Here is a 27,233-nt window from a genome sequence, read left to right as displayed (position 1 = left end):
TTAAGGCGCCTTCACAGCTCACCGTGAAACGTGAAACGTGATTTCTTGAAGAATATTCTAGAGCTGTGATTGGTTGAACCACGTGGTAATCTAGTGGTTAACGAGTGGTCAACCATTATTTTTGTTTTTGGTACCTTACCTATACCGTTTATACCGTATAGTTGAGTTCAATCCTACTCCAGCGTGTGTTCACCTCAATTTTATCTGTGGTTCACCAATACGTTTAATGATAGTGGTTCAAAATTCGTATTTGATGTTATCACAGAATAATTTTATTAATAATTATCAAAATAATAAAAATTTAAAATAATTTACTTTTTAATTTTTAATAAAATAGGTACACCTCAATATTTTAAAATATGCAAGACATCAATCCCTCTCTTGCCGTCGTAGTAAGTAGAAATCAATAATCATTAACATCATAAAGATTGTACAGTGTACACCTGTCTATGATACTTAATTGCTGTTAAATATAAGTTGATTTGCACGCTATTGCAACTATGCAAATTGATAAATTAAACACTTTGTTGCTTTGCTTTGCACGCCTATAGCAATTCGGTAGCTTGATTAAGATTATTATTGCATTTTATTCAGGGTCGCATGTGTAAAGACTGCAATGCATTTATTGTTGGACCAAAATTTATATCGCATAGCTGCTTGAACACCTCTACAAAAAGCATTAGCATTCGGCCTAAATCCCCTACATTTCCGCCGATTACTAAGTTGTCTAGTAATAGTAAGCATTTGTTGAACATTTTGATTTACCTACGTAATTCAAAATTCAAAAGTGTAGCTTTTTAGTTATTAAAATATTTTTACTCAGATGATGTTAACAAAATATAAAATTAATGTAATATTGTATATAGGTTTTAACTGGAAAGATATAGATCATATAACCGATGAAACTGCCGAATTTGATAAAGTCACTGATGATACAGCTTCAGATATAACATCACAACTAATTCTTGAAGTGGAGAAAAGAAGACCATTATGGGATCATCGACTTCCAAAAGAGAAAAGATATCCCAATGCTATTAATAAGCTATGGGAAGAAATCGTAAAGGAATTGAATTGTAAGTAGCTTTTGAATATTATATTACTTAAATACCTATGTAATAAAAATATCACTTTATAACATATAATTTTATAAAAGATTATCTTGTTTTTATAATTACCATGAGTACAAAATAATTTTTAATAATATCATGTTTCATAAATAAACTTTTATGGAAAAACCTTCGAGGGTTTTCAAGCTGGCGACAAAGCCCCAAACATTTGATAATTTATTTTGATTAAAGGTACATTCTCAGCTAAAGATTTGGAAAAAAAATTTGTATACTTAAAAGACCAATATAGAAGAATAAAATCAAAAGAAAATAACAAAGCAAGTGGTTCAAAAGGAGGAAAACCTCAAAAGCCGTGGAAACATTATAATAGTCTAATATTTTTGGATGATGTAATTTTGATGAAAAATAAGTAGGTGACTTTAAAATAATCTATTCAATTATTTTTTATTGATAAATTTGTATTTTATTTATTTTGCCTTAAATATATTTTTACTATAGGACTGTATCAAGTATTGGAGAAAGAGAAGACATCCTGCCTGTGGTGGATTTACAAACTAAAAATGTTGGAACTGAAAATATAAAATTAAGTATGAATGGAAAATTTTGTATTATTTAAAACATTGATAATAATATTTGTAACTCTAATCATTGGATATGATTTAAGATCAGTGGCGTATACAGGGGTGGGCCTAGTGGGCTGCAGCCCTCCCCAAAATGACAGTTTTTTTTAAATAGAACAACAATATATTTTATTAGGTACTATTATAATTTATAATATTTCATAGCCTGTTGAAAAATAACAAGTACAGTAGCTTCTAAGTAATTGATCACTTGCTAGTTTCTATCTACTATAGCCCACCCCAAAAATGATTTCTATATATTATGCCACTGTCCAAGATTAATACTCTTATATAATAGCTAATATAGTGGATAGTAGAGTATTCTGTGATAATAATAAATCATTTGGTCTATGATAATGATTAATTAATAACTTTTATTACATTTATTCACAGATATAATAATATATAGTATATACTATGAGATATTAAAACTGACTTCACTTTTTTCATGTAAAATGTAAAAATGTTCGCTATCTAGTATAGCATAGATATCTATGTATTTATTAAAGAAAAAGCCAAAGGGCTGCTGCCCACCCGGTCTCCCACGTGCGCACGCCTATGATTACAAGTATCTGCTACACTAATTGAAATTAAATGATTTTTTATTTAGAGACATCTGCAAATAACTACAAATTTGAAGAAGCTTTACTAGAGGAGCTTAAAGCTTCAAGACCGATATCTCCATTACCATTACAAAATATATCATCAGATACAATATTTTGTAACTACATAGTAGATTTAATGTCTGAACTACCACAAAACAAAAAAAGAAAATTACAAGGAGTACTAGTTGAATCTATTCTAAGGGAGATGGATAACTGATTTTTCAACATATTATTTTAATTGCATTTTATTTATTTTGTAAACTACAAAGGTTGTTTTTTTAATTTGTATATCACATACATTTGAAGCTGTTAATTTTTTAGTAGTAATTTTTTAGTAATAGTATATACATGTTTTTATTTTGTTTTTAATATATATTATGACATTTTTTAATGAATAAAACATTTTAAATCTTATCATATTGAAATGGTAATCCTCCTTCATTCATTAAATGGTTTTTAATTTTTTCTCTTATAACTTTAGCGGTTTGGCCGTAGAAATTTGATCCCATATCTCTAATAGGGGCCAATGCTCCAATTTCATCCATATTATGAGATTGATTTCTTGTAGGATCACAATACATTTGAACACCTAGAGTAAGTTTTAATATAACATGTTGTTATAAGTAATTTGATATTAAATGTAAAATATATAGTATAAACAAAATAGTAATAATCAAATTATACATTAACCTTCTCTACTTTCATATTTTTTTACGTAGTTGTGAAGCACGACGGAAGCTTGTACAATCGCATTAACCGTTTCTTCTGTAGCTATTATTGGTCGTCGAAATATACGCCATTTAGAGGCCATTATACCAAAAGTATTTTCTATACACCTACGAGCTCTGCTTAACCTTTAAAAATAAAATTACTAATAACTAATATTTACTGGTTTATATAAAACTGAATATTTTAAAATATTATCCGAAATATTTATTACAATGAAAGTTTAATATATAATATATGTTATTTTAACCTGTAGTTAAAAACTGCTTCATCAACAGGCAAATTTGCCTTTGATCGACCAGGATAGGGTCTCATAACATTAGGTAACAACATGAATGCTTCATCTGCTACAATATAGTATGGGATGAACCCATTATCACTATCAATCGGTGCATCATCCGGAAAATCGATTTCATTGCTTATAATTTGTTTGCCTAAATTACATTGTCTAAAGACTCCTCCATCACTGCATCGTCCTGGTGCTCCAATATCAACAGCTGTAAAATTGTACTTGGCATCACATATTGCTAATAGTACAATGCTGTGAGTTCCCTTGTAATTGTAGTACATTGAACCACTATTAGAAAATGCCTATACAATTGAAATAACTATTTAATATTCATAATTATATCAAATCTATAATTTAAATTCTAACCTGATGAACAATATGTTTTCCATCCATAGCTCCCACACAGTTCGGCATATTCCAATAATTATTGAATCCTTCAGACACTTCCAACCAAGCATGCTTATTTGGAGTAAAAAACACCTACAGAAAAAATTAATATGCCCTCAGAAAATTTGTCATTTTATTTTTGAAAAGATTTATCTCAACAATTCCATAGTGTATGCCAATTTTATTACTTTATCTTTGAGTACTTCCCATAGAGCCAAACAACATTCTTTAATAAGTCCTGATACAGTAGACTCTCCTATTCTAAAAGAATACATTATACTGGCCATACTATCACCAGTTGCTAAGTACCTACATACAGTGTCATATTTATTAATATATAAAATATATTGAGTGTCGGCCTGGCTATGGGGCTTCTCTATTTTTTTTTTTATAGGGTACATTCTTTAACTGGTTGGCTTATTCAATAATGGACTTTATATAATTTTAAGATGCAATTTTTCTTTTTCAATTTTTGGAGCTCAAGGCAAAGTATTATATTTTGATTGACTCAGATAAACTAGTTGATAAAATTGCAAAATCACCTTGTCAATTAAAAAAAATTACTGATATAAATTAAATAAATTGTACAATTTGTATTATACATGTAGTAGGTATCACATTAAAACATAGATATTAAGTTGTATATTATAAGGTATTATTTCTATAGTATTCTAGTATTAAGTACCTATAAAAAGTTACTCTAACTATATGTAGTTAATTTAATTGTTTGTGTATAAAATAAGTTAACTTTAAAAATGTATAATATTTTGTATTACATTTAACCACTTTTTATATCATTTTATGAGATGACATTCTTGAGGGCCCTTTATAAGAAATACATCTGGGCATTTTAGATACCAGGACGACACTGTATATTAATGTATTATTGTATTAGTATATTTAAGTATTAATTATTTTTATTTAATGTATTGTACTTCATGTCATAATTTAATTATTAATACTACCTCAATGTTGCAGATAATATTTCTCTGGGTGAAAGAATATCAGGCCTGTATGGATGTCTGTAAATTAAAGGACCAACTAAACTAACTAGATCTTCAAAATTTGATGAGCTCATGCGCATGAAATTGAAGAACATTGCTGAATTATTCAGTTGATACTCTTTTACAAGTGTAGTGTAGTGATCCAAACGTCTACGTTCTTTGAAAATAGGTCTTACATGCCACCTTTGGTCTTTTTTTCTGCTACTTTTATATATATATAATACCAATAATAATCAGTACTTATTACTTAAACACATTAGTGTTTACAACTTTTAATATTTACCTATTCTTTAAAATATGAACTGCACTTGCAATTAATAATTTTCGTCTGTAAACCTTTTTTTGGTATTCGTAGTATTCCAATGAAGACATATTTAACAAAATGTTTAACGATAAAATTGACTTAATAAATCTACTTAAAAGAAGCTAAAAAATTAATTATATATAGGTAGGAACGAAATTATAATAACAATATTCTATTTTTCCCGCTTTTATTTAAAACTTACATTTTAACCTACAAATATTAATGGTATCATTTTATTCTGTGGTATAATAAAATATACCAATTTTACGGAAAAATACGTGAACTACGAAACATCACGACGTGAACAAATTATAAATTATCACGTTTCACGTTTTACGGTGAGCTGTGAAGGCGCCTTTACTATCGGATGTCTTTGAGTTTTTTTCCATGCTGTAAATTCAAGCTGCGAACCTGGCGCTGGCATCTGAGGTAAAATAGGTTTGTGTGTTCCACATATTAATTTGTGTTGTTCAAGCCCCACCTGACCATTTAATTTAAATTTGTATTTTTGATCATCAAAACTGGTGAAACAACGTTTACAAAAAATAATTTGACCATTGTGGCGGGTTTTCTGCGAGTGAACGAGCCGAGACAAATTAGAGATGTTGAGTAAAGCATTAGTTAGTTAGCATTATCAGAATATAATATTATTTTATTTGGTTTTTGATTCAAACCTTCTTGTTCATGTTTAGCCAAGTATGAAGTTAAATAATCTGTAATAATTGAACAGAAAAATTGAGGCTTCAAGCTCGCCTTCAGTTTCATTCCACCAGTGGTTAATACTTTTATGATTTGCAAGATTATATAAGGTGAAATTGTGTACCTTTAATTTCATAGAATAGTTATGTGCACTTGTTTTAAGTATTGGGCATAGTTTAACCGATTGCAAATCCATTGTAAGTACAAGATATTGACTATCGTTTTCAGCAATCATTTTATCATTTTTTTTTTCATCTTGTGCGCGGTCTTTCATATTTTTATGATTTTCATACTCCTTTTCATTTATTTGTCTCATCTTAAATGATGTATAAGTGTCACACTGATCTTTTCTTGGATGAAAAATAGAAAAAATTTTTTCTTTAAGAAATCCAAATATATATGATTTACTTAGAGGCCTAACATTTTCCTCAGCACAATGCTTAACATACAAATCATACACTTCTTGTTTTGATTCAAAAGGTCCTTCTAAATATAATCTATTGGAACGTGCACGGCAATAATGCGATGGCATTTTAGGTAGACTTTCAACCCATGCATCAAGATGAAACTTCCTTTTATCCTTTGATGTACGAATATAACTTTCACTTTTTTGAATTGTTTCATTGTCACTTTTATCTTGCATTATTTTTGATTTTTGATTATGCATACCATGAATGGATTCTTTAATCCAATTATGAATCATCCACTTGTTAACTCCTAAAGTAGCTATGAACATTTTCTTGCATAAGTACTTGCAAACGATCACAGTTTTCATATTTAAGATAATAACAAAATGTATTGTTTCTCCTACTAGTTTCTTCCAATACTCGAGAACGATCAGATTTTTTTTTATGACTGCATTTGAGATATAAGTTCTCTTTTCATCCCAATTAATTTTCCAAAACTGCTGGAATATTTCTTTTCTTTGAGTCTCTGTAAAAAGTTGACAATGACGAAGTGCAGATTTTTTACATACTTTTGAGTTACATGTTTCTTTCATTTTTCTTTTATTCCTTAGTTGATCTTGGCTAACATTTTTTCCTTTTCTACTATAACCCATGTACTCTTGCCCAGCCATTCTTTTTAATTTTGATTCTTCACGGGATACTTTATTTTTTTTTTTAGTTTTAATTTTTCTTTTTTTACTAAGCACAATATCATCAATCACTATTTCATCAATGTCAACAGTATTTATTTCACTACTGTTAGGTATTGGATGATTGAGTTCAACAAGACTTGTATTTTCTTCATAATCTTCATATTGTATTGTATCAATATATTTTATAACATTATACATTTCTGATTCTTCATTTGATTTTGTTTCTTTTACTACATCAGCAATGTTTTCTTCTAAATTATTTGTTCTCATTGTATTATCATTATGAGCATCAAATGGTAATAGTTCTTTAATATTTAAAGATGATTCTAAATATACAACATCAGCGTCTAAAATATCCTGTCTTGTAAGTTCATTATAACAATATTCAACTACAGGATCTGTTTCAATACATTTTTTTTGCCATATCTAACATTGACTGCACACGGCGTTTAAACATTGTATGACGTAGTTATAAAGTACTATATTTTAGGTATTAATCCTTTTAATTGATTTATAATATTGTATTAAATAAAACTATAATATAATAAAATAAAACACTTGTCTAGAACTTACAAATTTGTAATATTACGTATCTCCATCAGAACAATTTACACAACAACACGTATCTACAAAAAAAAAAAAAATTGATATATTAAGATTGTGAAGCTTTCTGACGGTTGTAAAATGACTTATTTGAATACATTAAAATGTTATTCATTATATTAAAATAATATTGACGGTAATTACCTGAATTTTGAGTGACAGCTAAAAAAATACGCTGAGTACAAGACGTGTAAGTACGTCGTATGACGCAAACGTCGCTAACTACGGAATAAACTATGGAGATACTTGTTGTTGATGTTGAATATGTGATACGTGTTATCACATTTTAACGATTTTTGGAGGGAAAACATGATTTCATCAATTTTATAGCTATTACAAATTATAACCGCAAGGAGATTCTAAATATTTTAAAATCAAAACATGGTTTTTGATAAAATTGGAGATACGTGTTGTTTACGTGTACTTAACGAGGTGCTTACAGGATTTATACCTCATGTTGCACTAATCAACATTGAAGACCTCGGATGCCCACGCTTGGACCAAATATGTGATGAATATACTCTACCCTGCTGTATTTTTGATATGGAATTTAATTCAAAGCAATGTACATTCTATAAAGTATTTGCTATTAGGAAATGGTTTATAAATAATTCTTTAAATTATATTTGTATACAATATATTAAATAAACATGATATTATTATATTTTAACATTGTTTAGTTTTGTTTTGTTTTTTTGATTTATATGTTAACATATTATATACATTATGGTTACTTTTACAAAATTTGAAATTAAATCTAAACTAATATTGATTATCTTCCTTATGTAAACATGATATTTACAGAAATTTTTAGATGATTTATACAAGATATTTACAAAGTATTTTCAGATATAAAGTATTTACAGATATAATGTATTTACAAAGTATTTTAAGGCTATTTACAGGTTATTTATGTATATAATTATAATAATAATTTAATCAACATGCAGTAAAAATAATCAACAAAAATATAAACACAATCTTTTGCAACACATTTGTTTATATTTAAATTATTTTCTGAGATTATATTAATTATTTGATTAAATAAGCTTTCAGAAGCAGATTTAACCATGTGGTAACAGCCAATAGATTTTTCATGTATATTAAAATTATCATCCAGAAACCTTATAACAAACATTTGTAGTAGTTCAATAAAATTACCTTTATTTGTTGATGAAACGTTTCATTGTGACCTCTAAAAGGTAATCCTTGTTTTGCCAAAAATAGGGTAGCCTTAAGTAAAAAATGTAAATGTGAACGGTTTTCATTTATTTCATGTTGTCTTGAAGAATTTAATTGGTTGGTTATAGATAAATTATTTTTTGCCTGGACTGATCTATAATCTCTCCAACGCTGCATAGAAATAACATGTCTGTTTATTCTTTGATGGCGATCCAATGGTGATTTTATTTCCTTCCATTTTTTACAGTTATTTTCATTGTTTATAAAACTATAATTACCATACATCTCGCCTCGTGATGGAATATTAGCCCCAAAATGCCGACATACAAAACAAAACAGTGAATCTTTTGATACTGAATATTCTAACCATTCATAATCTTTATAGTATTTTTTATTGAATCGGCGACCGTTAGTAACAGGAAACTTTACCAATTCAGGTTGAATAGGACTATCATTTTTTGAAATAGAAATTTCATTAAAAATATTTCCATGTCCAGGAACAATTGTATGGTTCTAAAATGTGATTTAAAAATTTAAAAAAAAATGAATCAGATAAATTAATTGTTAATCATTTCACCTACTAAAGTTATACATTCTGATTCTGAATTCTTAACCAATACACTTTCTTTTTCTATTTCTACATGCAATACAGTTTTTTCTATGTCTTTAACCAACGAACATTCTTTTTCGATAGGCAACGGCAACAATGACACTTTAAAATTGTCTTCAATCAACATTACATCATCCTTTTGTTTTTGTAAATCAAACAATGAAATTAATAGTTGATATTGTATTTATTGCAATTTTTACAACTTACGTTTGATAAAGCTGAAGCATTTGGTCTAACAGAAAAATTAAGTTTTCTCTGTTTTGAATCGTTTTCTATTACTTTGAGCTGGGCTTTTCTTTTGTCATGCATTTTTTCTGCTCCGCCTTTTTTTTATTGTTTCAACTATTAGACGTTGAAGTGGACATTTCGTATTTTCAAACTTAAGTACCAAGTAGGTAGTCAAAATAGTCAAATCACTCAATTGTCCCAAATCTGTTATATTAAATGATGACATTTTGATAAATGATAATAGTCTGTTACGATAACCATTGATAATAAACATCTATTATCAACCGATAACAGACTATTCACAAATCACAATATTATGATAACAGAGTGTTATCAAAACTAAATACACATAAATCATAATCACGGTTTTTGGTATTTAGTATCTACTCCGTAATCTTAACACAGATTTTTAAACTAACGTTAGGTTAAGTTACTGATCTTCACTAACGTTTACAATTTCATAACTTAATAACTTAAATATGTTTCTAAATTGCTTAAAAATGTAGCGTTCTACGATTATGAGTTTAGGGCGAGTGGTCCATTATGAGTAAGGCTCTATAAATATTTTTATATAGTTCTACTATGAGCGAAGCCACCATTCCAGTGCCCATGTGCCCCTATCGTACCAAAAATTTGACTGGCTCACAAGAAATCAAGGGTGGGGCAATTGCCCCCCCCCCCCAAAAAAAAAATGACGCCACTGTGGCACCTAAGATTCAAAAGCAAAATACCATGATGAGGGAAGCATTACCTTCTAAGTTGAAACTTGAAGTAACCTTAAGATATTTGGCTACTGGTGATTCCTATAAAACATTGCCATACATATATAGGGTCGGAAAATCGTCAATAAGTGAATTTGTACCAGAAGTGTTCAATGCAATATTTGAAGAACTGAAAGAATATATTGAGGTAAAAACTGGACAAAAATTGAAAAAGAACTTTTGTTATTTATATTTTAACTTTGACAGTATGTTACTTACAACTTCAATTTAACAACCTAAATAAAAAACGTATTTAACTCTTAAGATATTTAAAACAAAATAGTTAATACCACTTAAGATAATTTTATAAAATTAACAATCACAATTCAAAATAAAATTTAAAAATGTCTTCTTGATTTAAAAAAATATGTATAAAATAAAAACAAAACAACATTAAACATAACAAAATTAATGTTTAGCTCATAAGATACTTTAAATTAAATAATTAATACCACATAATATGATAATTATATGAAATTAACAATTAACAACCATGATCTCTCCAGTTATTATAATACAGTTGTGCATTTGCCTGTGGTTTATAGGGTGAATGAAGTGCTGTACAATTACTATCTGTACTTAAAACATCATAACCATCAACAAATGTGATGTTTCCCTAAAACTTAATACTGGTGATAATGGTCTAGATATGATGTTTATTCGGACACTAGTCAACATACTCTATCTTTTCTTGGCATTCCAATGCTTGCCTTAGTGGTAATTTTTCCAATTGAGCCGCTACATGATTGCCAAAAATATTAAATTCATTAGTTGTTGCTTTTAGTTCGCATACAGATCTTAGTGTTTCAACAGCATTATCTAACGAGGAATCAACCTTTGATTTTTTATTTGAATTTTGTCCACTTTTTTACTTCATGCGCTTTGCTAATTGAGCTGGAGATGTATTCGTATCATTTAGTATATCAGTGTTGTATACGCTTTCGGGCTCTGTAATAATTATTTCAGCATTGTTATTTGTGCCACCAACAATTGTTTCAGCATCGTTTGAACAGTTTGAAAGTGTTGTGAACTAAAAAAATAGGAGTAATATATTAGAATTCGTGTATTTAGACGGCCAATAACATTAACACCAGAAAATACAATACAATTAGTAAAAGCAGCTTGTGCACTTCATAACTGGATCAGGAAAACTGGAAATAATCCAAACTCAATATCTGTAGATATAGAAGATACAGAAACTGGACGTCTTCTTAATGGCTCATGGAGAAATGATGCTAGTCCTACTGGTTTACAGCATTTGGGAACAATGTTGCAGCGAAATTCTAATACAGAAGCAAAAGATGAAAGAAATAGTTTGGCCAATTATTTTGTCGGAGAAGGAGCAGTGGTTTGGCAGAATCGAATGATTTAATACAAATTGTATAAATTTTTTGAAAACATGATTTTATAACTTTAACAGATCCAATAAATTATTAATATTGTAGCAAACAAATATATTTTTAAAAACTTACTAGATTTGTTTCTGATTGTTTAACACCATCATTATTTTTTTTCAAAAAATTGTCCGCATACACAAATCACTGCAGTTTTGGAACATAAACATTTGCAGTACCAGATCCTGTAGACTTTGACTTGTTAATTTTTGTTACTTCCTGGTAATATGTACATCTAATCATATATTAAAATCATTATTATTATTATTATCTTTATTGATGGAAAAAACTCCATTTAAAAAACACTATATATATTTATGTTTTTTTTAATGATTTTTTCTGACTACACAAACTTATTCCCACTCTATGGTTATAGTAAGGAATTTGTCTACAAGGACCAAAAACTACGGACTGTTAACCGTTGAACTGTCAGGGGGGATCCAGGGGGGCCCTGAGACCCCCCCAAGCTGTATTTCTTAACAATTTTATACTGTTAAAAAAAATCAATTGATTAGGTGGGCGGTAAGTACTTAATTTCTTTACAATTTTTGTAATATACTTTTACATCAAATAATAGTCAAAATGATAATTTTTACTGAATCAAAATGCGTCTAGGCCACTACAACTTTCACAAAGAAAAAATTTAAGGATATGTTTAAGGGAAAATGCTTTAAAAGATTTGACTAAAGAAAACTTTAAGTTATTAGATGTGTTACAATTTGAGTCTGTATATAAAAAAATAACTATTGTATATATAATTAAAAACTCTGAATACTTTCTGGATATGAGAAATGTAATAATTAAAAGAGAAAATAGGTTATTTGATGTCGGAATAGAGTATTCTAGAATCTAGAAAAGCGTTTGGTCGAAAATTCATAGACTATCTAGATCCAAAAAATTATAAATAATAAGGAATTATATTTAAATAATTGTCGTAATTAATTATTAAATATTAGTTATAATTAGTTTTCTAATTGTATATATTGGTTATCTATTCAGTTCTTGTCCGCTTTTCTTATTTATAAATAAATTGTTCATGCTATGTTATAAAACTCTCTACCATCACCATAAGTATGTGCTAAAGATGGTAGATAAAATATAGTATTATAATGAATAATATAAAAATTTTTAGGGGGACGAGGTGACCGAGTGGTCTGACGCGTCCGCTGCGACGCAGCCGGTCGCGGTTCGATCCTCGGCCACCGGGCGACATTTTTCTCCGGACAAGTCGCGGTGACCGGAGAACAAGTGCCACCATCCCCCCAACCGGGCATGGCAGAAACCTACGGGTGCCCAATAGAAATTCTGCCAAAACAAACCCCCCCCCCCTAAGTCCCAAACCTTACAGTACGACTCGTTTCACACTTATACGGTTCGATTCGGTTCGGTGCGTTTTCGATTCGTTTTCGGTAGCGCCTAAAACGAATGAAAACTCTTCACACACACTCGGTTAGTATAAGGTTTGATCTCACGACCGAATCATCGAATACGCAGTACTGCATTTTTTACTCACTTTTCCCACAATGCTCATAATGGAGAAAAGACAAATTGCTGCCATGTTATTTCTCTATAGAAGAATCAAAAAACGAAAGAGGAATAATCGACTGCACTGGGTACACCCTATCCTTACCAAACGGGTGGAATTTGGTGCATTTTATACCCTTTTTCCGAAATTAAGGGAGCACGGAGACAAATTTTCAAATAACTTCAGAATGTCTACGACATAATTTGATGAATTACATTTGAAGTTAAAGGACAGTATTCAACGCCAAGATACCTTTATGCGCGAATGTATTCAACCAGTTCAGATGTTAGCCATCACTTTGAGGTAAGTCAATAAGATAAATTATTAGAATGAACAATTAAACAGAAATGCTTTTATTTTGAAATAAAATAATATTTTGAAATGACATATGAACTAAATAATGAAATTAAATATTATAATTATACAATGTAATATATTATTTGGTTACATATTTCAATTTAAATTAAAAAAATTATCTGAACTATCATCGGAAACCGAATAGGAGCTGTAGCTAGGGTTTGGGCTTGAAAGATAGTGGTCTAGTATTTCATACTATTGACCAGCGGATATTTGCGGTTCAGTTTGTAGCTGGGAAACCGAACTACTACATAAAGGTGGATGTCGGTTGTGGACCGGTTGTGTTTGCTGCTGACACTTCCGCTCCCTGATGTTCTTAACGATTTTTAATACCTCCATTTGAAAATCAATTGTGTCAATTTCATTAAAATTTTCAAGAGAAGGGAGTAAACATTTGAAAAATGAGAGATGCCGATTTACTGTTTCTCTTAAGGCTGAAATCATTTCAGGATCCATTTTTCGTTTCTTTGTAACGGGTTTTTTGAAAGGTGATTTAGGTTTTTCAGCCGCTCCATCACTCGATGTACTTGGAACTTGTTCCACAGGGTCCTCTCCTTTTTCAAACATGGAATCCTCATCACCACAATCGTCAATATATTGTGACAAAGTGTGTAAACGACCATTTGCTTTTGTTGACTCTGGACCCGAATGGAAACTGAACGAAACCGGTTCGTGTCGAGAGGGCTTTCGGTTCTATCAGTTATCTATTAGGTACCGAACATACGCCGTATCACCGTTTCACACTTATCCAGCGGCTACCGAAAACGAATCGAATACGCACCGAACCGAATCGAACCGTATAAGTGTGAAACGAGCCTGTGGCTACAACCTACAGCTAATGGCGTCAGTTGCCGAAGCAATAACACATCGTCAATAACTAATGACGCACTTTCTTGTAAACTAAGATTAACAACACGCATATTATAAAAAAGTACTCTTAAAATATCTCTTTTTGAGGGTAACTTTCCGCCAGTTATTTGATTTTTCATAATCCCAACCAAAAACACTTGTTTTCGCGACATTTTAAAGTAATATTTCAAATAAGAATAAACGATTAATAGTCACTGATTACCAAATGACAACTGCGATAATATTACTGAGATAACTAATAGCCACAAGGCCACAATATTTTTAGTCTAAAAATTACTGCGATACAGTGCGATAATACTATTGTGAATGTATTTTTCTAGAGATAATTTCTATTCTATTTTTAACCCAGACGTAAACAATTTAATGACCAATATGCAACCAATTATATTATGCATCCATTACGACAATTACAAATAAATAATATCATTAATTCGTTAATTTAACATAAGACTTTTTATTCGTATATTTAATCAATCTATGGAGATATTGTATAATCGATATGTTGCAGAAATTGTACACATTATTTTCATTATTGATTTTCATGTAAATAAATAGATTTAAGCGTATTACTAATTATAACATTTTTTTTAGGAAATAAGATTATTTATAATAAACGCTCTCTACATTTTTATCGTAAGTAGAATAGTTTATGAGATAATTAGGAAAAACTGAAAAACTACCCTAAATTCAAATAATCAACCCTCTTGGGGCACGTCTTAGGTTCAATCAATCTTGACCAAATTTTACTCACATTATTTTTATATGCATAAGATCAGGTTTTAGGGGTCTCACTTCAAAAATGTTGAGAAAAAAATGTTACCTCTATTACTAAGGACCACCCTAATGAACAGTAAATCAATATGATTTACTTTCTCCTCGTCGACAACTTTCAGCAGAAAAACAATATACGTCATAGATTTTAATAGGGAGTTTAATTTTTTCTCCAGTCCATAAACATTTATACTAACAGTAGGATTTTTCCGTTCAAAAATTTTAACTTCATTCAAAGGCGTTGGGAACGAAAAACCCGTGAAGTCATATTTTTCAGCATGTTGGTGGTAATTATTCCCGATACGACACCTGTTTCGACTAGTGACATGTTTTGCCAGAACACTCCACTTAAAACAGTGTCTATCGTTATTCTGTGGATTGATTGTTCCCCGTTTTCTCTGTATACTACTTGGTAATGAAATATATGTCACACCATTTCTTTCCATACCCTGATCTCTGTCACCTTTTTCGCTATCATTATTTCCGTCACTTTCACCACTACCATTGCTTTCATCATCACTAACATTATTTTCGATACCACCGTTATTTTCACCACCACAACTACTACCATTATTTTCGATACCACCATTATTTTCACCACCACCACCTCTACCACCGCTACCATTATTTTCGTTATCGTTGTTTTGTATACGCTCAGAGACATTAGAATATGCAGCGCCAAGCATAGGTGTATACTTATAAACTGTATGATACCATCTATGTATTGTAATGTGAACCCACTTCCGCGTGAAATGTATGTTTCTTCTTTCTCTAATAGCTTTCCGTAGGTATGCCTGATCAATTATTTCGTCTAAATCTGAATCTAAGAAAACCACCCTAGCCGATGTCTTAAATGATATTCTCGGACGAGTTTTCAATGTTCACTCTGTGATACGTAGCTTCCAGTTTCAAATTAAATTTAATCGTATTTTTTTGAACAAATGATTTTAATAATTTTTTTAAATCGAATTTAATTGATGCGAGATAAGTAATATAATCTTGAATATTTGATACATTTTTGGCGAAATAATTGATCACTATCCTATTATGCGATGAACTTATTTCTATGAATCCTGCCTCCTGAACTGTTTGCATTCGAATGTTTTTACAATTCTTAGCAGTTCTTGTGTTTTCTACGTGTTTGCACTTACCCCCTTTCGTAGTTATATAATAATCTAAATTATTTAAAAATAAATAAATAAATAAATAAAAAAAGTAAAATCCTAATACCCCTTCAATAATATTAAAATAAATCTTACCTTTCTCATCGCACAGTCCTGCGTAGTATAGCAGGAGTATCTGCTATAGTATCCGGGACAAATATTTGGGGGGCAATTTCCAAGTACCCGTTCGGAATTGATCGACGTAAGGTTGCGTAAGGTATTCGTACGAGTGTAATGTCGAGTATGTCGGGTCTGTGGCGAGCGTGAGTCGGAAAGTGGGTGGGGGATGAAGGAGCGGTAACGGAATAGTCTGAGTGTTGTACGTGGTCAAAGAGGGTACGGCCGGCCGCGTTTGCCGAGTGGCTGTGCCACAGCGGGTGTTTGGCGTTGAAGTCGCCTGCCGAAATTTGCCATTCCGCACTTTGGGTTAGTAAGTCTAAGTCGTTTGTTGTGAGTGTAGCNCGCTGAAATAAGTATTTCGTGGTTGTTAAGTTTGACAAGGACGGAGGAGGTTTGAATAGTTGTGTTTAGAGACATAGGTTGGTGAACGATGCGTCGATGGATAAGAACGGCAGTGCCGCCGTGAGGGGGCGAGCCACGGATGGACGGTACGTCGTTTCTGTAAGTGAAATAGTTAGGAATCTTTAGCGCAGTAGAAGGAGATAGATGAGTTTCGTTTAGTAAGATTATGTCGGTTTTGAGAAGTGTCAGTCTAGTGTTATATCTAAAACCATTTTATAGTAAATCGTTATTTTACACTTGAATTTAAAATTTTAAACGCTCGTAAAATTTTTTTATTGACTTAAGCTAGATTTGTTTTTATAATTATTTTGAGCAATAATGTATTTTTATTTCAGTGTCCTTCTAGCACAGACGAATTGAAGAAATATGCAGATCAATTTGCATTAAAATGGCAATTCCCACATTGCTTTGGAGCAATTGACGGCAAACATATTATTATAGTGGCTCCACAAAATAGTGGAAGCCTTTACTATAACTATAAGAACACACACAGCATTGTTTTGATGGGAGTTGCAGATGCCAATTATAAATTAATTTATGTTGATGTTGGTTGTAATTTTTAGAATTTCTGACGGAGGGGTGTTCAATAACTGCTCCCTACACGATGCTTTGGAAAGCAAACAGTTAACTCTTCCCGAACCAGAAGCACTACTCAAAGACATTCGCCAGTTCCATACATAATGGTAGCAGATGATGATGCCTTTGCTATGACGTCATACATTTTAAAGCCCTATGGGTTCCGAAATCAACCTGCGCCGAACCGAATTTTTAACTATAGACTAAGCAGGGCTAGTCGTATTATAGAAAATGTATTTGGCATTATGTGCAGTAAATTCAGAGTCCTCCGTAAACCAATACATTTAACACCTCAAAAAGTAAAATATGTTACTCTGGCAATATGTGCATTGCATAACTTTTTGATTTCTACATCAAAATATTATTTGTGCCCGGGTTCAGTTGATTCGGAAAATCCTATTACTCGTGAAATTGTAAATGGCGAATGGCGAAATGAACTTCAACCAGAAGGAACATTGTTTCCACTAGAAAGGGGACGGCAGTGGAATTATTCAATATCTCAAAAAGATGTGAGAGACGAATTTAGAGAATATTTTATGACAACTGCTGGTGAGGTTCAATGGCAATATCAATTCTTAAGTTGAATAATTATAAGTACATACAATTTTATTGACATAAATACAAATTATTTAAATATTATACTAACCATGTTTGACGTAGTTTTTGTTGGTATAAAGCAGGGTACAATGAACTTCAATGCAGAGAAAAACTTCCATTTACTTTCATATCTGTCATCTGCACCATCACCACTCTTCACTTTTTTCATCTTTTGAAGTTCGTGTGAAACCTGAAAAGTTCAATTGAATAAAAAAAATATTAAACTACTATATAAACTATTATATAATATTATTAATTATTTTTAAATTATTTTATATTAAATATACAATTTAACAATTAATAAACACACCTGTTTACGTAAGTTATGTATCTTTCTTTGTACCTCATTTACATCACAATTAAATTTTGTCGTGATTTCTTCAAACGCACTTGTTTTCTTGCCACGATTCCTATACAACTTGTGATTAACATTCCACCAATACAATATACCGATACTAATATTTAAAATGATCTAAATTTACGATATTACCTTCCTCCTGATCGTCGGAGGGCTCTCGAGGTTGTGTATTCGATAATTTGATGAAATACACAGTACGATATAAATGTAAATAGTATACGCATATAATTTAATATAATGCAGTCAATAGTACTATATTTTATATTATAATATGTCTTACCTGACTCGCAGCTGTCTCTGGGTTATGCAGTAGGAGTTTTAGGTGACACAAGTTAATTATTTGAAATACTCGAATAAAAATAAAGAAACACACTGATTATTGCTCGTCAAAAGGAGTCCAGTTGTCGCTCGTAGAATTCGGTATAGAGAGGTTGTTGAATTGGAGAGAGGTGCTCATGCACTGATGAGAGGTGACGACGCGGTCAAGCCAGCCAGATTCTCGCAGGCGGTCCCATCAAAGGCCTCCGTGTTTCTAAAGATTTATCGTTATCCTTAGTGATAGAGACTCTTATTGGACCATCCCTTGTATCTAGCTTCGTAAGAAATAGATCGCACAAGTGGCGACAGATGGTCACAACTATGAGTGAGTTTCTACGTGACAAAATAATGCGAATCGTTCTTTTCATCAGTGATCAATGGTATTTATTGGATTTTTAGCGACTTTCTTAGTGCGACAACTCGACCATTATTTATTTTATTGAATAAGTAAATATATACAATTATGATATGTGAGCATATCATTACATATCCTATTTACAATATTATAATATAGCAATGGTACTTACTAAATTGCCTATAGTTTTTCTACCAACGTTGCCTTCAGTAGATAAAAATTTCAATGATTCGAAATATATCCATTTACTTTTGTACATTTCGTCTGCTCCTTGGCCTGTTCTAGTTATTTTTTCTTTCCTAATTTCGCCAGCATGTTGGTTTCTTAAACTGTGTAATTTTTTTTGTATTTCACCTTCACTAGTGTTGAATGGCAAGGCTAATTGGCGAACAGCTTCTCCCCGAGCTAGTTTATCTTTATATTTAATATCTTTAGGATTCCATAAACAAGGATTGTTTTCATAATCAGAGATTAGTTTGTGTGTTTCGTCAATTTTCAATTCTTTTTTTGAGGAAGACATAATACAGTGAAACCTCTATATAGTGGACAGCCACGGGGAATTAAAAATTGTCCACTATAGAGAGTTGTCCACTATTGAGAAAACCTTTACTTAGTGGACATTTTCAAAAAATTACTAAATGTCCACTATAGGGAGACACTATAGGAAATGGGCTATATGTACACTGTATACATATGAACATATACATTGGAATATTAATTTTCTAGAAATAAAATAATTTTTCTATTGTCCATCTCCATTTTTCTGTTAAAACACATTAGCCAATCTGTCATTAAATCTCGATTCATCCATGCCTTATGGTTAGCTTTCCAATTAACACCTAACGTTGATACATTTACACTTTTGAAACAACGTGGTTTTAGTGATTTTCCAATTATTAACGGAGTTTCAAATTCCCCGATCATATTTACACATAGTAAAACAGTTAAACGATCTTTAGCTATTTTACCTCCACGACAAATTTCGTTTTTTAAACACAATGTTTTATCAGGAAGTGCTCGAAAAAATAGCGTAATATTTTTTCAAATTACACGCATCTTGTAAAATGTTATTCACCTATATTTTTCATTAAATTATTTTTAGATAAATTAAAACAAAATATGTATGTACATAATTAAATATTTAAATTTACCTGTGACTTGCTTATGCAAAATCGTTCTGCTAAAACACGAACACTTAGATTTTCTGTTTCCTTGGTTTTAAATATAAACGAATATATAACAGATAAATATAGTGTTTTTATTAAACGTTTTCGATATGTACATTAATTGTGTCCATTTATGAGAGGTAATTTTTAATTTGGTACCAGTTTATTGTGTCCACGTCCACTATTAAGAGTGTCCACTACTAAGAGGTTATAACTCCTATTATGCGCATACATTTTTGCCGGGGAATTTAGAAGTGTCCACTATTGGGAAGGGTCCACTATTGAGAGGTTAATAATTAATTATTAAATATTAAATAAATATTAATTAATAGAGGTTTCACTGTATTAAGTTTTTAATATTTCGTTAAAAACTATACTTAAATTAATTTAAAAAGTGTAAAACATTTTTTTTCAGTGTTAATTATTATTAATAAATAATTTAAATATTTAATAATAAATATTTAGACAAAACTGTACAATGTGACTGTCAATTGTTTCGATTCAACAAAAAAGCTTACAGTCGATCAATTCCACAGTTGACGGTTATTTCGGACATGTTCAGACCGGCACAAGAATTGTCACGAGAGTTGTGTCGCGAAAATTGGATAAGTGTACGACAGAAATGTAAACAATCGTTCATACATTGACAGTTTACTGTCATACAGTTATTTCGTGAAAAAAATGTCATCATGTCATGGCCACCAGTCGCTTATGTAGCAAATTCGGAGATAATTTGGAACGAAGATTTTTTGTTGTAGAAAAATGTGATAGAGAAATTTTAATTCCGATTATCGAAAAAGAAATATTACCTGGTTCTATTATAATGTCAGGTGAATGGAGAGCATAATATTCTTGTTTAAAAAATATAAGCTATGATCATAGAACAGTAAACCATTCAAAAAAATTTGTTGATCCAACTACTGGGGCTCACACGCAAGCAATTGAATGTTCATGGGGTATATTAAAAACTAAGATCCTACGAAAAATGCATGGAACATCAGCTGAAATGTTGCCACGTCATTTAATTGAGGCATGGTTATCGATCTATCAACAGGCAAGATACAATTTTTTTTTAATTTTTAAGCTATGTACAAAAAGTGTATTGGCAAACATAATTAAATTTTATGCATTTTTTAAAATTAATTTTGACTGATATTGAATATAATCCGTAATCTGTAATAATAAAATCACTCCTGATTATATAATTTTTAGTTTGAATGTTTTTAAATTAATTATCGGACCGGTAGGTCACGCATACAAAACGATCACCTTGACGGTTAGGTCGACCGGTAGGTCACTTACTAAACGAATACCCATCATGTGTATGCTGTCGTAAATTACAATAAATTGATTAAAATTGTTTTCATTATAAAATAAAATAGATATTGTGGAACAAACATTCTGAATGAATTGAGATTGTTGGTAATCTAGAAACTCTCATCAAATATAAACATATAAACTTTTTTATTATACAGGTATTTAGCTACAGGATGTACATTTGTCTCACTTGGGTTATATTTTTGTCGAGGAGAGTCTACTGTATGTCGTATCGTAGCAGAGACGACTAAGATATTTTGGGAAAAGATGAATAAGGATTGGATGCCGAAACCAAATAAAGCTCAATAGAAACGAATTTCACAACGTTTTGAATCTTTGTGGAACCTCTCAAATTGTATCGGTAGTTTAGATAGTTTGCCGAATACTGATTCGAGTAATTTCAATTGCAAGGCCTATCAAGGCCTATCACTCAATAGTGTTATTAGGGTGTTGTGATGCTGACGGCCTTTTTACTATGATAGAAACTGGATATGCTGGTAGGAACAGCGATGGAGGGATATTTCGAGCTTCAGCAATGAAATATTGGTTAACACGCAAAGAACCTGATATACCTTCACCTTCAAAGCTACAATATGACGAAAATGACTGCGAATTTCCTTATTATTTTGTGGGTGATGAGGCATTTCCATTATCGACATATTTGATGAGACCCTACCCAAGAGGAAATCTTAACTACATACAAAGAGTATTCAACTATCGACTAAGCCTTGGTAGAAAAACGATAGAGTGTACATTTGGAATGATGACAGAAAAATTTCAAGTTTTAAGTACTGCCATTCGTTGCCATGATGTTGGTAAAGTCAATGACATTATAAAATCATGTTGTATTCTACACAATTTTGTACGAAAAGAGAAGGAACTCAATATACAACTCAAGATTTTGGAAATGTCGATCGTCGTAACACCGTTGACCTTACTAATGGTTTTTCATTAGGTGAACATACAGACACAGTAAATGAACACTTAACAGCTTATTCATTAAGACGTTATTAGGCAAGATATTTTATTACTCCACAAGCATCGATTCCATGGCAATGGAATTCTTGTATTTAATGTTTGTGTTTATTAATTAATATTAGTTTTCACATATAGTCGATATTACATAATATAGAAATATAACTCAACCATACTCAATTAAATTTAAAATTATTTAAAATGTACTTACTTCAATTATACTTAATTTATACTTTAAATTAAACTTGATAATGTTGTTATACATTAGGTAATCAAATAATCGTTATATTGGTAATTTAAGAATTCACAAATAAACAATTTACCATCACATTTATTACGTTTTACTTTATTTGTAATTTGTATTATTTTCGTATACAAATGGGAAAATTAAAATATGTAGTAATGGCCATAATAATATCTATCAATTAATAATAATATGGACATATTAAATAGGTACCTTTATAAATTTATAATATACATACAGCAGTGAGCTCAATAATTTATTATTAAATAACATTGTACATAATAACGATGTCACCGATACGGATATCTATAAACTCCATTATATTTAGGTCCATAAATAAATCTCTCCATTGAATACTATTAATATAGTGTTTAATTATAGTTATTAGTTGGTACTTGGCCACTAGGAGTATTATTATAGGTATTGTACGTATTTATTTCGTGTGTCATTAGTGATCCAAGGAGTCACATGGCTGCAAATCAGAATTGAATTTAGGGAATAGAAACTTATGAAATCAATTTGTAAAAATGTTATTAATTTTATTAAGAAAATATAATAATTAAAAAAAAAAGAAATGCAAATTAAATAATTTTCTATGTTTAAATCACATACATACCTATTCTAAGTTTAATATATATATATGTTACCGTATATGCCCGATCACTAGGTAAACCTAGGTTTTACTAGTTAATGCTACGTTTTACTGGTTGTACTCAGTAAATGCTGATATTCTTAATTTTATTCGGGGTTTTACTGAACACGTTATGTTCATCCTAGGATGTACAAATTGACTTAGTAAAAGCTGATCAATATTACACGACACATAACATTTAAAGTCGCGTTCTCATGAGTCAAGTTTAGTTGACCGATTATAGTTGATCAACAAAAATTGAATATAAGTTGAATCAGTTTTTGTTCACACATTTCAACAGAACATGTTTCAATTTTATTTTCAACTCGGTTGAAAAGTCACGGTCGACACGATATCACTGTCAATACAATTGAAAATGGCGTCGAAAGCAGTTGTATGTGAAATTGTAAATACAATAAGTATTTTAGTTAAAGATGAATAAAAAACGATTTTTATTAATATGTGTAAAAATAGCAAAAAACGTCGTTTTTGGGTGAGACAATGGATATTAAGAAGAAATCAATTGGAAGCATCAAACACTTTACTTAAAGAACTAGCATTAGAGGATAAAGAAGGGTATAGAAATCATTTGAGAATGTCTGAAGAAAAATTTAACGAACTGTTGTTCAGAGTTCAGGATCGAATAAAAAAACAGATACAGTGATGCGACAAGCATTATCACCAAAATTAAAACTACAAGTAACTTTAAGGTACTTATCTACAGGTGATTCGTTTTCAACGCTCGCTTCCATATACTGAGTACCTAAAAACACAATTTCAAATTTTTTGTTGGAAGTTTGTACAGAAATTTACGATGTTTTAAATGAATTTATTAAAGTAAGTATTATATTTTATTCATAAAAATAACACATTTTAGTTTATTGACTTATAGATATTATTTATAGTTATCATTTAAAATATCATTAAGAGCTTTAGCAAGTATATCAGATGATTGTAGCGTATCCTCTCCACATTCTTGTTCAGTGCATGGTGGATTTGAAACTGAGAATGACCAATATTCTTCTTCTGCAGTGTTTAAACAAGCAGGTGATGGAGTGGTTTGACGAATTGATGAAATCCCTGATGAAAGAGTTGTGTGACACGAGGACTGTCTTGTTAAAAGTTCCAATCGTTTTTGTCTCATGATAGGTAGTTTGAATTTGTTCCTGACACATAATAGCATCATACAAAGCCATCTCTTTTAGTTGTACAGCGACATGTTTACCAAATATGTCAAATTCATTATCAGTCTCATTTTTATTATTTTGCACAACATTATCAAGTTTATCGATTACTGTACTTATTGAGGAAATATTGTCATTTAACATTTTCCGCTTGCGATTCTGAGGAGTACGAAAGACATTTTTCTTTTTGAAAGTATTGGAGTTGACGGATTGGCAGTTTCTATGTTTTCCATATGCATCACTTCTTTCTGTGTAGTAACATTTCCGATAAAAGCAGATGATGATGTTGATTCATCTGGGTTTTCTAATTCATTTTCTGTCAGTTCACTTTCAGCTTCATCATGTTGTTTTAAATTCTAAAATAAAAAAAAGTGGTCAAGTGGATGTCACTCTGCTGTACAGTAGATTACAAGCAGGTCACTGTATGGTGGATGGTATTCAATTTGAATACAATGATATAATATCATATAAAACGATTCTGAGTGGAGGCGGTATGTCAGTCAAGGTATACGAACAAAAATATTTCACGAACATTTTGATAATTACTGAATTTTTTACTTTTGACCCCCAAATTACCATATAGATTCACTTTCCTATCAAAAAAAAAGGTACTATTTAAGAAAATCTAAGCATTTTTACTGTCCTAAAACGTCATGACAGACACAAAAAAAAAAATAAAAAAAACATACATCATAGTAAAACCAATACATTCATCGCTCCGCTCAAAATCTATAAGTTTTATTAAATTATTAGATCTTATGGAAACTTATAATAAAATTATAGGTAGCAGTTTATGAAAAAAAAAAATGTTATACCTATTTGTAATTTCGTTACAGGTACCACAAATAGAAGAAGATTGGGAGGTTATTCAAAAAGAGTATTACTTTCGATGAAATTTTCCTAACTGTTGTGGCGCAATGGACGGAAAACATATTGTTATACGAAATCCCCCTCATAGTGGATCAGAGTATTTCAATTACAAAGGCACTTACAGCGTTCTTTTGCTTGCATGTGTTGATGCTAACTATTGCTTTCGTTATTTCAATGTCGGTACAAATGGACGAGCAAATAATGCTGCTGTTTTTGCAAAATCATCATTGAATGTAGCATTAGAAGATGTTGAAAATATATTACGTTTTCCCAAAAATTGAGTATTAGTAGCAGATGATGCTTTCCCAATAAAAAACTACATTTTAAAACCGTTTGGAAGAAGTAATAACTTATCGAGAAAACAAACAAATCTTCAACTACCGTTTATCGCGAGCACGTCGAGTAGTAGAAAATGCATTTGGCATTTTGGTTTCTAGATTCAGAGTTTTCGAGCTAACTATAGCGGTTGGAATTAATAAAGTGGACGGAATTATTAAAGCAGCTTTAGTATTACACAATTGGTTAAAAATGACTTCAAGTCACCTACAATACACACCTACAGGCTACGTGGATACTGAAGATCTAACTACTAAGAGTATTATACAGGGTACTTGGAGAACACAGAATGCTTCTTGGAATGGTTTACATAATTTACAAGTTCATACAAATCGTAATTACACGAGATCGGCGTATAATGTGCGTGATGAATATACCGATTATTTTTCTGGAGAAGGGGCTGTATCTTGGCAACTGGATATGATACATGAATGAATGAGTTTTATATATAAATATAATAATTGTATTATAATTTTTATAATATGTAATAGTTTTTAATAATAATTTAATTATATACATAAACAATAATTTTTTAATAATAATTGAAATATAGGTATACCTATATTATTATTATTAGTATTTTTAGTATAATTAGTATAGTATTAGTATTATTATTATTAATTATTATAGTTATTATATAACTATTTAAGAATAAAAAGTATACTTACAAAATTTGATGAGGTGTCTCTTGAATTTGTAACATTATTTAGAGATAGAACTGCTGTTTTGTACCAAAACAACTTCGGCACGTATATTTCATCTGTACTCATACCACTTTTTTTTTTATTTGCAAACCAATGAATGTTCTTTTTTATGCATTGTTTTAATTGTCTTAATTTTATTCTTTAGATCAACAATTCTGGAACTTTAATTTCCAGTTATTTAATTTTTTGTAATTTAATTTTCTGTTTCTTTATTTTTCTGTTAAATTTACTTTATGGATTTCTAACGTTTGCACCGTTTATTTTCTGGAACATTACGGGCGCCCCACTGCACATGCGCACTAGATGATACAATACTCTATATATTACTGTAACGAAAACCGCACCACCCACCCGCATCAAACTTGGATGTTCAGTCTATTAGTGTAATGTCTATGGTCCCCACTTAGGCACTTCCCGATAACAAGTCGCAAGTCGCACGCAATTACGCACACACACACTGACAACGAAATAATGATAATCATGAAATAATAATTTACAGTCAAGAACGCCGAAAATCCCCACGTATCTTTATTCATTATTAGGCCCGTTTCACATGGACGCGTATCGTACGCGCGCTGATGAAACGCGCATACGACGCGTATCAAAACGCGACACTCTGTTGTATTCACATGTATGCGTACCATACGCGAAACGCGGATCAAACTGACCCCGGGGAAATTTTGTCATTTAAAGTTTAACTTCGGTATAGACAACACCTATAATAACACTTAATACAACTTAGTACAAGTTAATTAAAATAAAAAATGAATAATCAAAGAGAAAAGCGGCTTATACTTTTTACGGGGTATTATTATT

At 30.7% G+C, this 27,233-nt stretch overlaps 5 protein-coding genes and 1 pseudogene across 5 annotated transcripts; 2 read left to right on the top strand and 4 right to left on the bottom strand.

The window, feature by feature from the left end:
• Window positions 1-294: 294 nt before the first annotated feature.
• Window positions 295-2,604, top strand: LOC111026191. The gene is made up of 6 exons (XM_022304218.1): window positions 295-392; window positions 595-736; window positions 867-1,073; window positions 1,299-1,476; window positions 1,566-1,654; window positions 2,298-2,604. The coding sequence occupies exons 1-6, from the start codon at window positions 360-362 to the stop codon at window positions 2,507-2,509; spliced, it is 861 nt and encodes a 286-aa protein (XP_022159910.1). The 5' UTR covers window positions 295-359; the 3' UTR covers window positions 2,510-2,604.
• A 3-nt stretch (window positions 2,605-2,607) lies between these two features.
• On the bottom strand, window positions 2,608-4,367 carry LOC111026190 (putative nuclease HARBI1). The gene is made up of 5 exons (XM_022304217.1): window positions 3,883-4,367; window positions 3,674-3,787; window positions 3,269-3,609; window positions 2,983-3,146; window positions 2,608-2,881 (listed from the first exon to the last, which is right to left on the bottom strand). Exons 1-5 carry the CDS (start codon window positions 4,093-4,095, stop codon window positions 2,697-2,699), a joined length of 1,017 nt encoding a protein of 338 aa, XP_022159909.1. The 5' UTR covers window positions 4,096-4,367; the 3' UTR covers window positions 2,608-2,696.
• A 115-nt stretch (window positions 4,368-4,482) lies between these two features.
• On the bottom strand, window positions 4,483-5,274 carry LOC111026196. The gene is made up of 2 exons (XM_022304222.1): window positions 4,982-5,274; window positions 4,483-4,902 (listed from the first exon to the last, which is right to left on the bottom strand). Exons 1-2 carry the CDS (start codon window positions 5,068-5,070, stop codon window positions 4,656-4,658), a joined length of 336 nt encoding a protein of 111 aa, XP_022159914.1. The 5' UTR covers window positions 5,071-5,274; the 3' UTR covers window positions 4,483-4,655.
• Window positions 5,275-19,502: 14,228 nt separating this feature from the next.
• LOC111026195 (tigger transposable element-derived protein 6-like) lies at window positions 19,503-20,712 on the bottom strand. The gene is made up of 2 exons (XM_022304220.1): window positions 20,675-20,712; window positions 19,503-20,026 (listed from the first exon to the last, which is right to left on the bottom strand). The coding sequence occupies exons 1-2, from the start codon at window positions 20,710-20,712 to the stop codon at window positions 19,705-19,707; spliced, it is 360 nt and encodes a 119-aa protein (XP_022159912.1). The 3' UTR covers window positions 19,503-19,704.
• A 1,236-nt stretch (window positions 20,713-21,948) lies between these two features.
• Window positions 21,949-22,428, top strand: LOC111026194 (protein ALP1-like). The gene has a single exon (XM_022304219.1). The coding sequence runs from the start codon at window positions 21,949-21,951 to the stop codon at window positions 22,426-22,428; it is 480 nt and encodes a 159-aa protein (XP_022159911.1).
• Window positions 22,429-23,949: 1,521 nt separating this feature from the next.
• Window positions 23,950-26,578, bottom strand: LOC111026193 (annotated as a pseudogene).
• Between the last annotated feature and the right edge of the window lie 655 nt (window positions 26,579-27,233).

This window comes from Myzus persicae, unplaced genomic scaffold, assembly GCF_001856785.1.
Source record: "Myzus persicae strain clone G006 unplaced genomic scaffold, MPER_G0061.0, whole genome shotgun sequence".
NCBI lineage: Eukaryota > Metazoa > Arthropoda > Insecta > Hemiptera > Aphididae > Myzus > Myzus persicae.
The sequence above is the reverse complement of the archived record's forward strand: the minus strand, read 5'-3'. Positions and strand labels throughout refer to the sequence as shown.